The sequence below is a fragment of the Tenebrio molitor genome, chromosome 1 (genome assembly GCF_963966145.1).
Source record: "Tenebrio molitor chromosome 1, icTenMoli1.1, whole genome shotgun sequence".
Taxonomy (NCBI): domain Eukaryota; kingdom Metazoa; phylum Arthropoda; class Insecta; order Coleoptera; family Tenebrionidae; genus Tenebrio; species Tenebrio molitor.
The window spans coordinates 32,701,927-32,716,066 of NC_091046.1; the positions used below are offsets into that span (position 1 = coordinate 32,701,927).

At 31.5% G+C, this 14,140-nt stretch overlaps 1 protein-coding gene across 4 annotated transcripts in view; it reads left to right on the top strand.

Annotated features, from left to right (window-relative positions):
• The first annotated feature begins 468 nt into the window (after window positions 1-468).
• Window positions 469-14,140, top strand: part of LOC138137131 (proton-coupled amino acid transporter-like protein pathetic) — a 34,191-nt gene continuing 20,519 nt past the window's right edge. For 3 of the 4 annotated variants that reach the window (XM_069056463.1, XM_069056471.1, XM_069056472.1), the window contains exon 1: window positions 470-597. Coding sequence is in view for 1 of the 4 variants with exons in the window: in XM_069056427.1 (XP_068912528.1) it covers window positions 574-597 (24 nt within the window). In the remaining 3 variants the exon portion in view is untranslated. Of the gene's footprint in view, window positions 598-14,140 lie in introns of all 4 variants that reach the window. The other variant, XM_069056427.1, reaches the window with a different exon arrangement.

Consider the following 14,140-nt stretch of genomic DNA (forward strand, 5'->3'; position numbering starts at 1 on the left):
TTAACACTAGTTGCTCCAAGGTAGATATACCTGCAGGCCAACGCTTTTCACATTTCTTAAATCTGGTTCAGATAACACTTTTAAATTCATGGAAATGCGTGAATTATTTTCACATCACTCCAACGCTAATTGGATTAGAACCCGTCATAACTGGCGAACTGTGACGTATCGATGGTACGTCCATGTTTGAACATGTAAAGTCCAGGCGGAGACAACCTCTATTTCACCCTGATTTTTACGGTATGTTTGCTAATTAGAACGCAATTAATGGCGATTAAATTGCAAGGAGCACGTGGTTGCATCGATAGAGCTTGCCGAAAATTAGGCCAGATTTAGCACATAGAAGAATTCAAAATAGAATTTATGACGTAGCGGGGCTACACACCCGTGTCCAATTATATTTAGCATGTTGCCAAAGTTGAAAATAAATGGTTGACTATGCGAATCTGCCAGTGTGAGAGTTTGAGCCTACCGTTACTGTTACATTTTCGTAAAATTAGTTCCGGTAAAAAATTGAATCATTATGATATAAAAGAAACATTGGTCAGTACCTATTACTGCTCTTGCGCTAAAATGGAACTGAAGGAACTGTCTAAGGTAATCTTTCATTTTTCATTATTTGCCGCCAGTCAGATTGTGATGCAGTTTAACATCTTTACGATATTTGTTTTGTAAACAGATCTTTTTAGTTACTTACATATTACTGTTCATATAATTCCAAATTTATTTCGTCTACTAGAATAAACACGCTACCTGGAATCTGTTAAATTGGTTTATTCCCTACACTGAGTGACGTGCAATTCGACACTTTTATTTTAAAGTTTTCTCATATTATGTTAGAAGAGCATTTGAGTAGCTCTAATTTAATTAGTTAATTAATTATGATGATGAATTAAACATTTTTTCTTCACAATGTCGCTTTAGCTGGAAGTGAAAAAGAAGAAATTTTTGTTAATTTCCGGTTCTCATGTTTCTAAATATAAAAATTGTGTTTAAATTAAAAAATTACTAGTTATTTTATTTAAAATAAAATAAAGAAAAAAACATCTGAAAAACAGGAGGCTACAAAAGCGTACTAAAAAGACATCTGCTAATAATTTAATCTTTTTGCTCTGTGGGCTCATTGTATTTAATTGTGATAAGTGTAATATTTATAATAAACATGTCCTTTGTCAATTGCAATCTTATTTTTAACATGTATTATTTCATTATGATATAAGGAACATTAATAACGAAAAAAGGATTTGTTAACAATAATCTTTATTTACTTATTTACAACTTTTTGGAAGATGAAGACCAAAGGTTTTATCGTTTTTAAGTACGGAACACACAATCAAAGATATTGAGTTATTGTGTTTGTTGTTACATGCATTGCGTATTTTAATAATATGTAATTTTATTTTAGAATTGAATTTTTTTTATCTATTTCATTGGTCCTTAATTTTACGATTTTGAACTGCTACCCCGCAGAAATACGGCAAGGTTCACTAGGAGTCCACCTCATTTGCAAATCACTATTTCATAATTTATGCGTTGGATTTAGTTTAAAAACATAATAGTTAAGACAAAATTTCGTAGAGATGTTTGCGATTGTTCAGTTTTATCACTTGAATGTTGATTAATGTGCTAAATTGTTGTTTTTGCAATAAAAGTGAGAAATGCATGGGCGAAGTGATAATTTATACCAAAGTCGCATGGATTAAATTCATCATGTGATCATGTCAAAAAATGCAAACACCGTGGACGGGGCTTATGTTTACATACGAAGACACAAGACACGTAATAGTAATAGGTAGTTAAAGCACATTTTTACGTGTATATACTCGTACACTGTATATTTATTATGAGTGCCGCGTTTCATTAGTTAGGCTGAAATTACACGTTTTAGAACTTAAAAAGGACCCCGGTAGTTTACAACAAATATTTTTATCAAGTTTACAATAATTAATGTTTTGTATAAAAATTTTAAATGCGGTTTTCTCAAAAATGTATTTTAAATGTACCTAGAGGTGTTATATCTTATCTTTAAGTACTATTAAAGCGGTATCTCGTTATTGCACAAGATATTACACAACATGAAAATTTTAGATAAATTTTGAGATAATTGTGTATTTTTTATATCAATTATTATGACCTAGTTAAATTCACTTGTAAAGATGCACTGTCTTGAAAAAGATTTTAGTGAATTAACAATTTTGTACTTCTCAATGAACTTTTTTAATGACATCTGTGATTTAATTTCTTTAAAAAGATTTCCAGAGTTACTCATTTTATAACGGCCTCAATAACAACCTTGATGTAGAGAAAATCGACGTATCAACTCTCGCTTGACTTATTGCTTTTCAAATATTGGCAACTAGGATCATTACATGAAGTCTTTCCTTAATCTGTTAGTGTTATAACTAGTTATAACCAGTTAAACCAATAAATCTTTAATTGATTATCATTGTTGATAATTGAAGGGTCCCGAATGTACATCTGCTTTTCGTCCCAAATTATACTGAAGGTGCTTGGTCAAACAATTGTTCCTTATCATTGATATTTTCCAAATTAGTTAAATTTTGTCAGTGTTTTTGTCAGTTATATGTTAAAATAAAAGAATACTCTGTTAATACTTTTCGTCTTATGTGTATTGCGTTGTTTATTAGCGCCTCGTGACGTCGGCAAATACGTTCCAGTAACACAACATTCTACCTCCAACAAAACAAATCATTTGGACATTTGGTACAATTTATTAGTTAAATTCGACAATTGTTAATATGCATTTATGATTTATTAGAATTGATTACTGCAAATCAGTTAACGGAAGTAAATTTGATTCAGTCTAAGCAGGATATAATATTTTGTTCTAGTGTGTCCTTCTTTTAGTTCAAGGTTTATAAATAAATGTCTGCTTACTTAAATTACTCATCAAACAAGTTTAATGCAATATTTTTTTTAAACGTTTGCTTTCACATTTCTTAGTTAAAGTGCACTTGAAAAATTGACGTGATTGTCATGTATGAAAAATCATATTCATTTTGAAAAACAAATTGTCCTATAACTATAGTAATTAACGTTATAAGTCCGGGAACTCATAGTTTACAGTACGAGTTAGACGTTTAAGGACGAGGCGACGAAGGAGCCGAGTCTTGAAACTCGAAACGAGTACTGTAAAAAGAGTTCACGGACGAATGTCGTTATGTATTTTATTTCCTCCTGCCTCAAATTTCGTTTGAAAGAAACATTGAAATTAATTTCAAAGTAATTCAACAAAAGCTCCAAATCTAGTCACATTTTTGGAACATGATTAGCAACGGCTGTTTGGCAATTGTTTATTTTGTTGAAATAATCTTGTGCGTCAAAATGACTTCTAAAGCAAATCCTCCAGAAATTGTAAGAAAATCTGCAGAAGCCTGTGCTGAATTAATACCTACCAAGTCTGGTGAAAGGTATCAAAAACAATTCAGCCATTTTTGTAAATGGAAATCAGAAAATAATGTGAAGAAAATTACGGAAGAGGTTATGCTGGCTGGCCTATTTTTTAGATTTGATTTAAATGGTTGTATTATTTTATTTGTGAACTAATGTTTTTAGTCTGAGAAAGTAAGTGCATCTTCTTTGTGGCCGAAATAGTTAAATTGTTAATTTGTATTTAGATGTATTTTTGAATAAAACATTTCTTAAACCTAAATAATTGTTATTGCGATTGTTACTTTTGTGTTTCCAATAGCAACACTTAACCGGCGTCCGGCCGTTTTTTGCGTTTTCCCGCATTCAAACTGATGACGTAAAGTATTGAAATTTGACACAGGATGAAAAAAAATTATTTACAACTCGATTTTTCCTAAAAGATAAAACCAAACGTTCTTAAATTAATAATTTTTTTGATAATGCAAGTTTTTTATCTTGAGATTGCAAATGTAAAATGTAAGTTAAACACACTGGTTCTTTCATTCGTTGACAATAAATTATCGTGAGATGAAAAAACATTGCGATCATAACTCATTAATTTTTAATCATTTTGAAGACACTGAAATCAGAAAAACCAACACTCGAACTGGGCTCAAGAAATTTTGTTTACCTGAACTGACCTTTACTAACACCTGAACTGCGCTCAGTATTCTGGTTTGACAGGACAGAAATATCTTCTTGGGCTTTTCTCTTGACGGAGTTACTGATTTTTTGTCTTACCAATAATTCTTCTTCAAAATTGTGATTATGAGTACCATTTTTTCTTGAAAAAACCGATTTTAGAGTGTAAATTGTTGCTACACAATGTTTCTTTGTGCACCGCCACACTGTTCCTTTACTTGTTTTTAAGACTCTGTATTTTTGAAACTTGTATTTTTTTAAAATTAACAATAACTGTCCACGTTGACTTAAAACATAGTATCAAATTTTTCCATGTTTACTCTTTCGGTAAAACTAAAATTCACAAATAACTTAGTTATACTTATTTATAACTCACTGATTTATATTTTTTTCTCAGCCCCTTACCACTTCTTCCAGCCCTTAGTAAACTTATTCTGAAATTTTTTATTGGCCTATCGCCCTTCTTGGCCCTCTCATCTGAATGCTCCAATGGACAAAAATTTAATGTGTTGACTCGCCAATAGTTGTGCCCTTTTTGCCAATTGAAAATGTACCATCTAATGGTAAGTACTGAGCCCAGCTCAGATGAGGATAAGCAACCCTGCAAATTACCTGACTATCTGTTCCTAATCTGTGTGCCTCCAAAAAAAAAATTGTTTCACATCTGACGAAATTTTGTTTTGATTGAGAATCTGTCCCTGTACCTGTTCTCAATATAAGTTCTTTTTGGGTAGCCAATGCACCTGGAACTCGTTCCTTGCCTATAATTTTTGAAGGATCATCCTGAGGAGATCACTCTGTTCTTTATGTTTCAAAATTACAACAATCACACATATCCTGCTGCAGCCCTCCATCTGTCTACTTTAGACCAAAACTGTTTTATATTTGCAGGTGGAAATGATTTATTTGACCTCTTCAGCATTTCACTAAGGGCCAGTTTATAGAAAGAGAATTAAATATTTAATTCGAATTAAATTTTAATGCGCCATTAACCCATGAATCCGAAACTTCGATTGGTTCAATGTGATCACGTGTTTAGTTAATCTCGCATTTGATTACGATTAACTTAATTTCGCTTCTGTAAACTGGCCCTAAGAGTTGTATACATCTATTAAATAAAGATCACAAAAATTTTTGGTGTTATGAAAAATGTTTATATAATGTATTCCAACTTTAAAAAAACGATGCTTGGCCATGACAATCTGACAGATTTCATCCTGTATATCTGAATAAAAGTTTGGTTAGGAATTTTGAAAATTTTGAAGGTACAGTGTTGCCATACTTATGCTCCGCTTTTTTGCGAATCGATTGAAACTCTATTACAAGAGATTAATAGAGAACCCAGCATTTTTTATTAAAAATAGCAACTGAAAAAAAAAGACAAATCAAAATGTAAACATCTGGTGGAGGCTTTAGTCGTTGAATGAGTTTGAAGAACGCTTGCTTTAGTTTAACAAGCAGAAAACGGATAAGTTCTCCAAAATGGAATCACTTTTTTTTTAAAAGACATCTACACTTTAACCTCCATTATTTCATCTTCAGAATTATCTTCATCATTAGATTCCGAATCATCTTCTAATGTTTAGCCCACGAATAATTTCGTTTAGATCTATTTTAAAAAATGGTTCCACTTTTCTGATTTTCCTCTTTATAGTTCTAGTATCCTCCAGACCCTTTTTTGTAATTATGCAATATATAACAGATCTTCCCACCTATAAATTAATTACAGTTCAGGATTTCATCGAATACAAATTCATTGTTCTCACATTGAAGATATCCATCAATCAGTTAATAATCGCATCATTACTTATATCTCGTTTAAAATGTGTCTAGTCCTTCAACACACCACGTTTTGTCTCGACAAACACAACTTTTGGCATTATGCACTTGCAGTAAACCCTTTAAATTATTACTTTGTGTTGTGTAATTTAAAATAAATTGGAAAAACGTCAAAATGACATTTATTGATAACTTTATTTACTTTTTGTTTTAGAATCATCTTGCAACATAGCACTTCAAATTTAGTTACAAAAGATTTACAACCAAAATGAAATGAAATATAACTGCTGCTTTCCTCAGTACTGCCAATTTAACAAAATTAAAGCATGGCAACCTATCGTTTTTTTAAAGATGGAATAGATTATATGTACTATGGCGGCCATCCAAAAGTGAACGTTTTTTTTATAGTTTGATTTTTACTTTAAATCATAGGCGTCCTAAAATGTCAAAGTTTGACACTAGCGATAAAAAATTATGAAAACTATTTTTTTTAAATGCTACATCCGCCACATCTCACTCCGATGCAGACAGCTGGGGCTATTGCAAAGCTAAAAGAAAATTGGTCGTTGGCTGCAGTCGCGAGAGAATTACATTGCAGTAAGACTTGCATCTTCAATACGTATAAAGAGGGGTTGGCAAGAAAACAGGCTTGAGAGGCCAATGCGAATAGGTGTTGGAAAGGTTTCTTTACTAAAGTTTACTTTCACTTTAATAATGTATTAATTACTTCTTAGTCTCATTTTTATTATTACAACTTTTTATTATTAAAATAGTAACGCCTGCTGCACGAACGCCAATGAATACAGCCTGATTTAATCTAACGAAAAATACGGAAATTTTCGCAAGCAATCGTTCACTTTTGGATGGCCGCGATTGTACACTGCTGTGCAGAAAAATCGCGTACACAAAAATCAAGCAATCAAGTTTTCGAGTATTTTGTGCTTTGTAAATGTGGATTTTGACATTATATTTGTAAATAGGTTATAAACTGTGAGTGAAATTGTCACTATTTTATTTGTTATTAGGAAAATGAGTCAGTTGTTTGACACTGACAAATAAAAAGTCAAAACCACGACCTGCCGTATTATAACCGGCCTGTTCAAAAGTGTAATTTGAGTGATCCCCGCAGAGCGCTAGTGTACGGGCGCTTTTTGGGGATATTATTCATCGTGAGTTTTTGTCACCGAGAGTTTTTCTCGTTCAAATGACATTTGAATTTAAAATCAAACATACAAAAATACAATTGTATTCGGTATTGTTTTAGAAAGAAAATATGAACTTACTGTACACAATCTTAACTCTGAAATCATGTCTAAACATATTTTTCCGCATTTTTATTCTTTAAAAGCGCCCGTACTGTGGCTCCCTCATCGGCGAAAATTGGCTCTTTCTCAGAAACATTTTCGCAATACTTTTTTAATCAAATGAACAGGCCGGTTATTATACAGCAGGTCGTGGTCAAAACTTATCTAGACCGATTTAACATAGCGAAAAATAGGTGTACGCGATTTTTTTGCACAGCAGTGTACAATGATCCTTATGAAATTATGAATCTTTTGGCTTGGGAAGTCTCAATTTTTTTTTACTCCTTTATGTAACTCAACCTCACTTCTTTTTCGCTGAGGAATGTTGATCACAGTTATTGAATCTCAAATCCTTTGAAGCAGCACATTTTTGTTAGACCACTGTTAACGATAATAATTAATTTTTCGTTGCGTATAAGCAGATTTCTTGACTGTTGGAAGGCAGATTGAATTATTTCTGACTTTAAAAGTGAACGTCGAATGCTACAACGGATATAGTCAATTGTTAAAAAATAAAAATAAATTTTAATAGAAATTTAATACAAAAATTTCAATAAAAATATATTATAAAATAATTATAATATATTTTTGTTAGGTACAATTATCACTTTTAATCTCTATCGCAGGATTTTATTCAACAAAACAACAAATAATCTTTTTTTTTCAAAATTTCAGTAATTTTTCTTTTTTTTTTCTTTTACATCCACTAACCTATCTATATTTTTCAACAGATATATTATAAATTTTGAATCTGGAATACTTACGACCATTCGATGTACCCGTTGCAGTATTCGCGAAAATATCTCCCCATTTTTAGAAATATTTAAATGAACCTTAAAAAGATTTCGATGTTTTCCATTATAGATATTTACCTCACAATTAGCCTATGCGCATGACCATTTTACTCTAACATAACACAACTGTTGAATATAGTCCTTTACATGTTTTTATATCAATTTCAAGGTCATTACATTACATTACATTACATTACGGACATATTTTCGACAACATTAGGCTCGACCTCACACCTTAAAACTTACAAGTTTTCAGTTGTATTAATGGAGTGAATTTACTCTTTTTGTAGACTAAGATGAAAATTAAAAAATTATAAAGAGATTATTATTTGCAATAATTTGTTGATTAGTAAAGATAATATGAAGGGTATTGCATTTAAAAATGCTCTAGTATTTTCCGGTTAGCCCGATATAATCCATTGTGAAATGGTAGATAAATTAACGTTAATGTCTATTTTCGAAAATTTTAATTATTATGAAACAAAATAAAAATATGTTTCAATTCTTCTCAATTTTCATCATTTGAAAGTTCGGTGCTTGATTTTATTTTTATAAAAAGCGGTCAGTTTGAATTTTTTATAGTTTGAATTTTTTATGAATTACATTTTGTAGATACACGAGTATGTACCTAATCGTGTACAACTTGTCTTTGTATTCAGTGAACCGGCATGTATCAAACACCTGGTTCCATGAATACTTTTAATCTATACGTTTGGGAGAGCACGAACTATTCCATTTTGCGTGAACAGATAACAGATTGTCAACATATTCATAATTTTCCTATGGAAAGAATTTTGGGTACACAAATGGTTGGCGCCATTTACATATTTATTGCTGCAAGTATTTATAGCATCTGTCATAACACTATAATGTGACTAGTAATAATTATTTATTTATTTATTTTAGAAACTGCTCCTTTTTTGCAAAATGGCAGGGCATGTCTAACAATTATCTCTTGCTTTAATTTGACTTTTAACTCTACTTTTAACATCAAATTACTTTTTTAGTGATCATTTGTTTTATTTTCAAGCTTCCTACTAAAATTTCCCTAGGAAGTTTATGATCGGGTAGATCCCATTAACATCATCCTACTCAATATGGTGTAAAGTTGTAACGTCATTTTATAAACAGTTCATAGTTAAGAAATGTTTGCATATGCCCGGTCTTATTTATGATATCTTATCTAAGTAACAATATATCCTTATTGTTGTTATGATTACTTCTGAATGACAACCAGCGCATTTTAAACAGTCTACTAACACCGTGATTCACATACAAAAAATTTGAAGAACTATAACGGATGTGGCATGGAATAAAATTTTCCATCAAAGGAGACGGATCAACTATGTATATCAAAGATAGTTCTACACTTGCAAGTCATTTGAAAAAAAATCGACAGATAATTTAGTGACTTATTTAATATGCAAAAATTTTTGGAACGTTATTGGCAATAAATTATGTCACAACAGTTTGTTTGAGTAACTTTCCTACATTAACATTATTAGGGTGGGGTTTTATGTGGCTAATAATATTTCCAACTAAAGTCTAGATCTAATTATTTAATAGGACTTTATTATCTTCATAAACTTTATCATCATCATTATAATGTGAATTTCAATGCTAAAGTTTATGATGCACCTTATGACTTCATGGTGGCAAAAAGCAATTTATGAAAAGGAGCAAAACATGTCTTTTATATCCGAATGTATTTTTTGTTTGTTTGTATGTGATCATTTTTATGATGATAAAAAAAAGGAAAACAATGTGTGTTTTCGTAAATTACGTTGAAGGTATTTGTCATGCATCCATCATTGTTAAATACCATTCTCAACTTGCAACATTTTAATTTTGAATTTAAGTAGATGGGCTTTTAATATTGAGAGTACAACATTAGATCGCTCATTCAAGATTCAGCCTGATTTTTAAGTTTAAACCTCTACGGCCCATATTCACCAACGCCAGTTAAAGTTAACTGTAGGTTAAAATATACGAAAACATTGTTATAACAATAGGTAACTAAAGTAACGAAGTATTTTAACCTACAGTTAACGTTAACTGGCGTTGGTGAATACGGCCGTAAGGGCACTATAACTAAATCACTAACTATTTGAATTTATGGCTTATTAAAAAACAGCAAAAATGAAACATTATATTCTTGCTAAAACTCCTTTATCCAATTTTTTGTTCAAGGGTCTAGTATACATATGTACACATGTACCTTCAAAACACTACCAGATTTAAAAATATATAATTAATGTAAACTTTATTAAACTTTTCTCTAAATTTGCTACAGCTCCATTTTTAGTTAAATTATGTTGTGCTTGAAGTTTTTGCTTTTTGAGAAATTTAGTTCCTAAAAATAGCAAAATGTATTGAAACTATTTTTTTTTTATAAATCTTTGATTCACTTTAGTATTTTAATAAACTGCTGTGACTGATAATTCTGTTCACAGTGAACAGCAAATTTTTTTTTTTTTTAATTTATGCGCCATAAAATGTATTCATTATACAGGTGAATATTCAAGAGAACATTTACATATCTGTTCTACGTCTTTGGTTCTTACTGTGTTCGAAATGGTGTAACACCGTTTTGATAAACACGTTACGAGTAGTATATCAAATACGTAGGTATTTCACCTTTTTAGATGAAGAAACTTTCAAGTCTTTACATCGAACTGAATAAATATATTTTTTTGCGCTACTGAACTCTATTTGCTTGTTTACCACGTCTGTTTCCAAAACAGTACATTGTGTTTACTAGTTGCTGACGATAAACTCGACAGTAAAGTATCTTAGCTTTCTAGAACGGTAAATACATTTATTCAAAATTAACCAATTATTATAATAATTTTTATGTAACAATTAATAACTTATTTGTTAATATAAATATGAAAAGTTCAACTATGACAACTGCCAATTGTCAAAGGAAGCTTATTTTGGAATCTAGAAGTTGAAGACAAGATGTTAGCACTTTTTGGAAACTTATACGGCTCTTGTAGTCGGTCTTTCTTCCCACTGCAATTAAATAACATTAGGGGACTGGCCGCGACATTAGCATTGTCAAAATTTTCATACTCCGAATTTTCCTTGTCTTCTTGATTACACATTGAAGTCGTTGGTTTCGAAAATGTGTCGCCATAAAGATTTTTTCTTGCAAATTGAATCTTGTATTCGACACAATCTTCAATGTAGCCTTCAAATGTACTTGAAGACTTCCAGCCTCCGTGTCTTTTCAGTCCAAGAAGGTCTTCACCTTTATTAGCTAACCATGTAGCTGAAACGAGTAGCGTTCTCTGGATTTTTCAGGAATCAGAGCCGTACGCTCCACATTCTAAGCTTCTTCTACAACATCTACTTCGTTTTCGGAATCACTAGGGTCACTCGTTTTACTGCTTCTTATTCAACATGACTGGCGTTAATAATATTTTCACAAAAAATTGCAATGGCGGTAACTGTTTGCAGATTGCTATACATAGAAACCTAATACACAAATCGACATTATAGCAACATGATGTGAAGGGTAACACATATCGCATTGCCTATTCTATGAATGCTTTGTAATAAAGATTCAATCGTGCAAAAAACGTCAAAAGCATCACGAACGTTAAGGACTACCGAATCTCAGACAACAATTGTCTTCAATCGGTATGATGTCCTTACCGTTCTTGATACTTAATATACATATGTATGTACTATATTGTCTACTCTGGATTTTAATTAGGTACTTTTGGTAGTTTGTTGATTTCGAAATCGTCCAGAAACACATGTCTTGCCGGCCTAGTTCGGTAGGGATTTTGTGTTGTCATCGGTTTCGGTTGGCATGTGATATCAGGATTCTGTCAGTGTCAAATGTCAATGTCACTCCTATGTATGGCTCGTTAAAAATGTTTTTCTATTTACAATAACGTACAAACTACAAAGAAGAAATATTTAACTAAAATTAATTAATTAAAATTAGATTTTGAGCCACTTCTTAAATATGGGCTGGTGTATCCATTATACCAAATGTTTCAAAAAATGTCGGAACAAACAAATGAATTAAATTTAACAAATGTCAAAAAGCAAGAGTAATGTTGACTTTAAAATTTAAATGTTTACGTGTTGCCAACACAAACAAGCCCCTAATATCAATTATTAAAACAAGTGCTTTAAATACCCGCAGAAGTGAGCACAAAATTTTTGTGTACGACACGTCCAGAAACGGTTTGGCGAGTACTCGGATTTGCAAGCCTCGCCTATAGCCTCGCCCCGCAAACCTTACTCGCAGTCGCAAACGTGCCGCTTCTGGCCTAGTGATACAAATGACTATTTTGTGATAATATTACCAGAAATTGTCAGTTAAGACAACACAACCCTTCTGAAGAGGTTGTGTAATCAAGCACTTATTTGTAGTTGCAAATTTTGTAATGACTCTGTATGTGCCTATGTACGATTTTATAACTAGGGTACTTTGTAGAGCGGCATTTCGTATTTTTACAAGGGTAATGCAAATGTAACTAGATGTAAATCATTTTATTCCACACTGTACATATTTTTCTATAGTTAGATATTGGTTCGTTGAACAGAATTACATATAAACAAAAAATGTACTAAGTTCATCGTTTCTATTTCACCGGGTGTAAAATATTTACTTTTTGTTAGATAAAAATACATTTTTATTTATGTAATTTTACAATCCAACTAGTGGGCAGTAGTTATGAGAATTTCAAGGATAATAACTATTATTAACTCAATGCTTTAACTAGGACTGTTCGAAATTTAAATTCTATTAATATTTTTATCCAATACCTGCTATTGTTTTTAACATAATGTGTGAAGTTTAAATTTATTTGTGAGCCGATCTGGTGACTGAAGGTATTTACTGACGAAAAAGGCTTTAAATTTAGCAAGGTCTTGTAAAACACAAAATTAAACAAATACGTTTTTTTACTAGCAAATATCAGTGACGTATCAATTATATAAAATTATTGCGTTACGTGCGATTTTTATTGGTTAATTCAATTATAATATCTTCTTTTGGATTGTTAGTGTTTGTCGATATTATTAAAATTTTATTATGAATTGTTGATGATGTTGGTACCAGGATCCCAGTGTATTTGCAGTGATTTTATAGTGGTTATCGACACCATGTTATTTGATTTATTTTTGGATTTGTAAAAGTTGTGAAGCAAATAAGCCAACAACTTACTTTGGTCAATTGAAAATTAAATGTACTTAATCCAACTTTTTAAATATGTAGAGTCGATGGACAAATAAAACTGGGACAAAAATGACAATCACATAAGTCAAAATTTATAAATTTGCATCGTTTAATTACGGCTTTATCACAAATAGGTTAACGTTGGTATGACATATTATATAGACACTGACAAATATATTGACAATTCAATGGTCTGATTTACACAGATTAAATTTTAAGTGTCCCAGTTTTATTTGTCCACCGACCGTACATACGCACAGCAGTGTACAGTCGTGTTCATTAAAGTGTTGTACAGCTACTTTAGGGTTGTGTGTATCGGATTTAAACAATATCAGAACATCACCATAGATGTGTCTTTCTCTTTGTTTGGAACTATTTTTTTCTATTTTTGTGTTCAATAAGCTTTATTAGGTATTGCTTAGAAGCGTACACGCAACAACAAACTCGTACACAGATGACACAACAAAGATCCAAAAATTAAAAATTTGAGTTGTGTAAACATCGCTTTTTTAATAAAGGTTTGATTTTTTGTTTGGCCAATAAAACGGTACGGCGGTACCTTTATCAACACCAACCTCAGCAGCAATTGCCCTTATCGAAATCCCGTCTCTTAAACGTTGCGCTATAGTCTGTTTTTGAATTTCAGTTAAACCCATTTTTTCGCATTGACTTTGACACTGACAATAACGTTTGACATTGTAGACTTTAATTTATAATACAAAAATTTTGGCTGTACGAATTTTTTTTGGTCAGCGATAGTTACTATTGCGGGCAAAAAAAGTGGGACATCAACGTCATTGTCTTGACTTTTGATCTGAAATAACCCTTATCTAATTCTAACCCTACTTTGAATTGATTGACGTTGTCATTAAGTATTGTAGGTTGTAGGGAATGATTGTAAGTAAGCACGTAGTGAATATTTATATAATGCAAAGTCCCAATCAAAATCTACCTTTATCAAAAGGAGAGGGCATTTGGAAAAGGAAAAT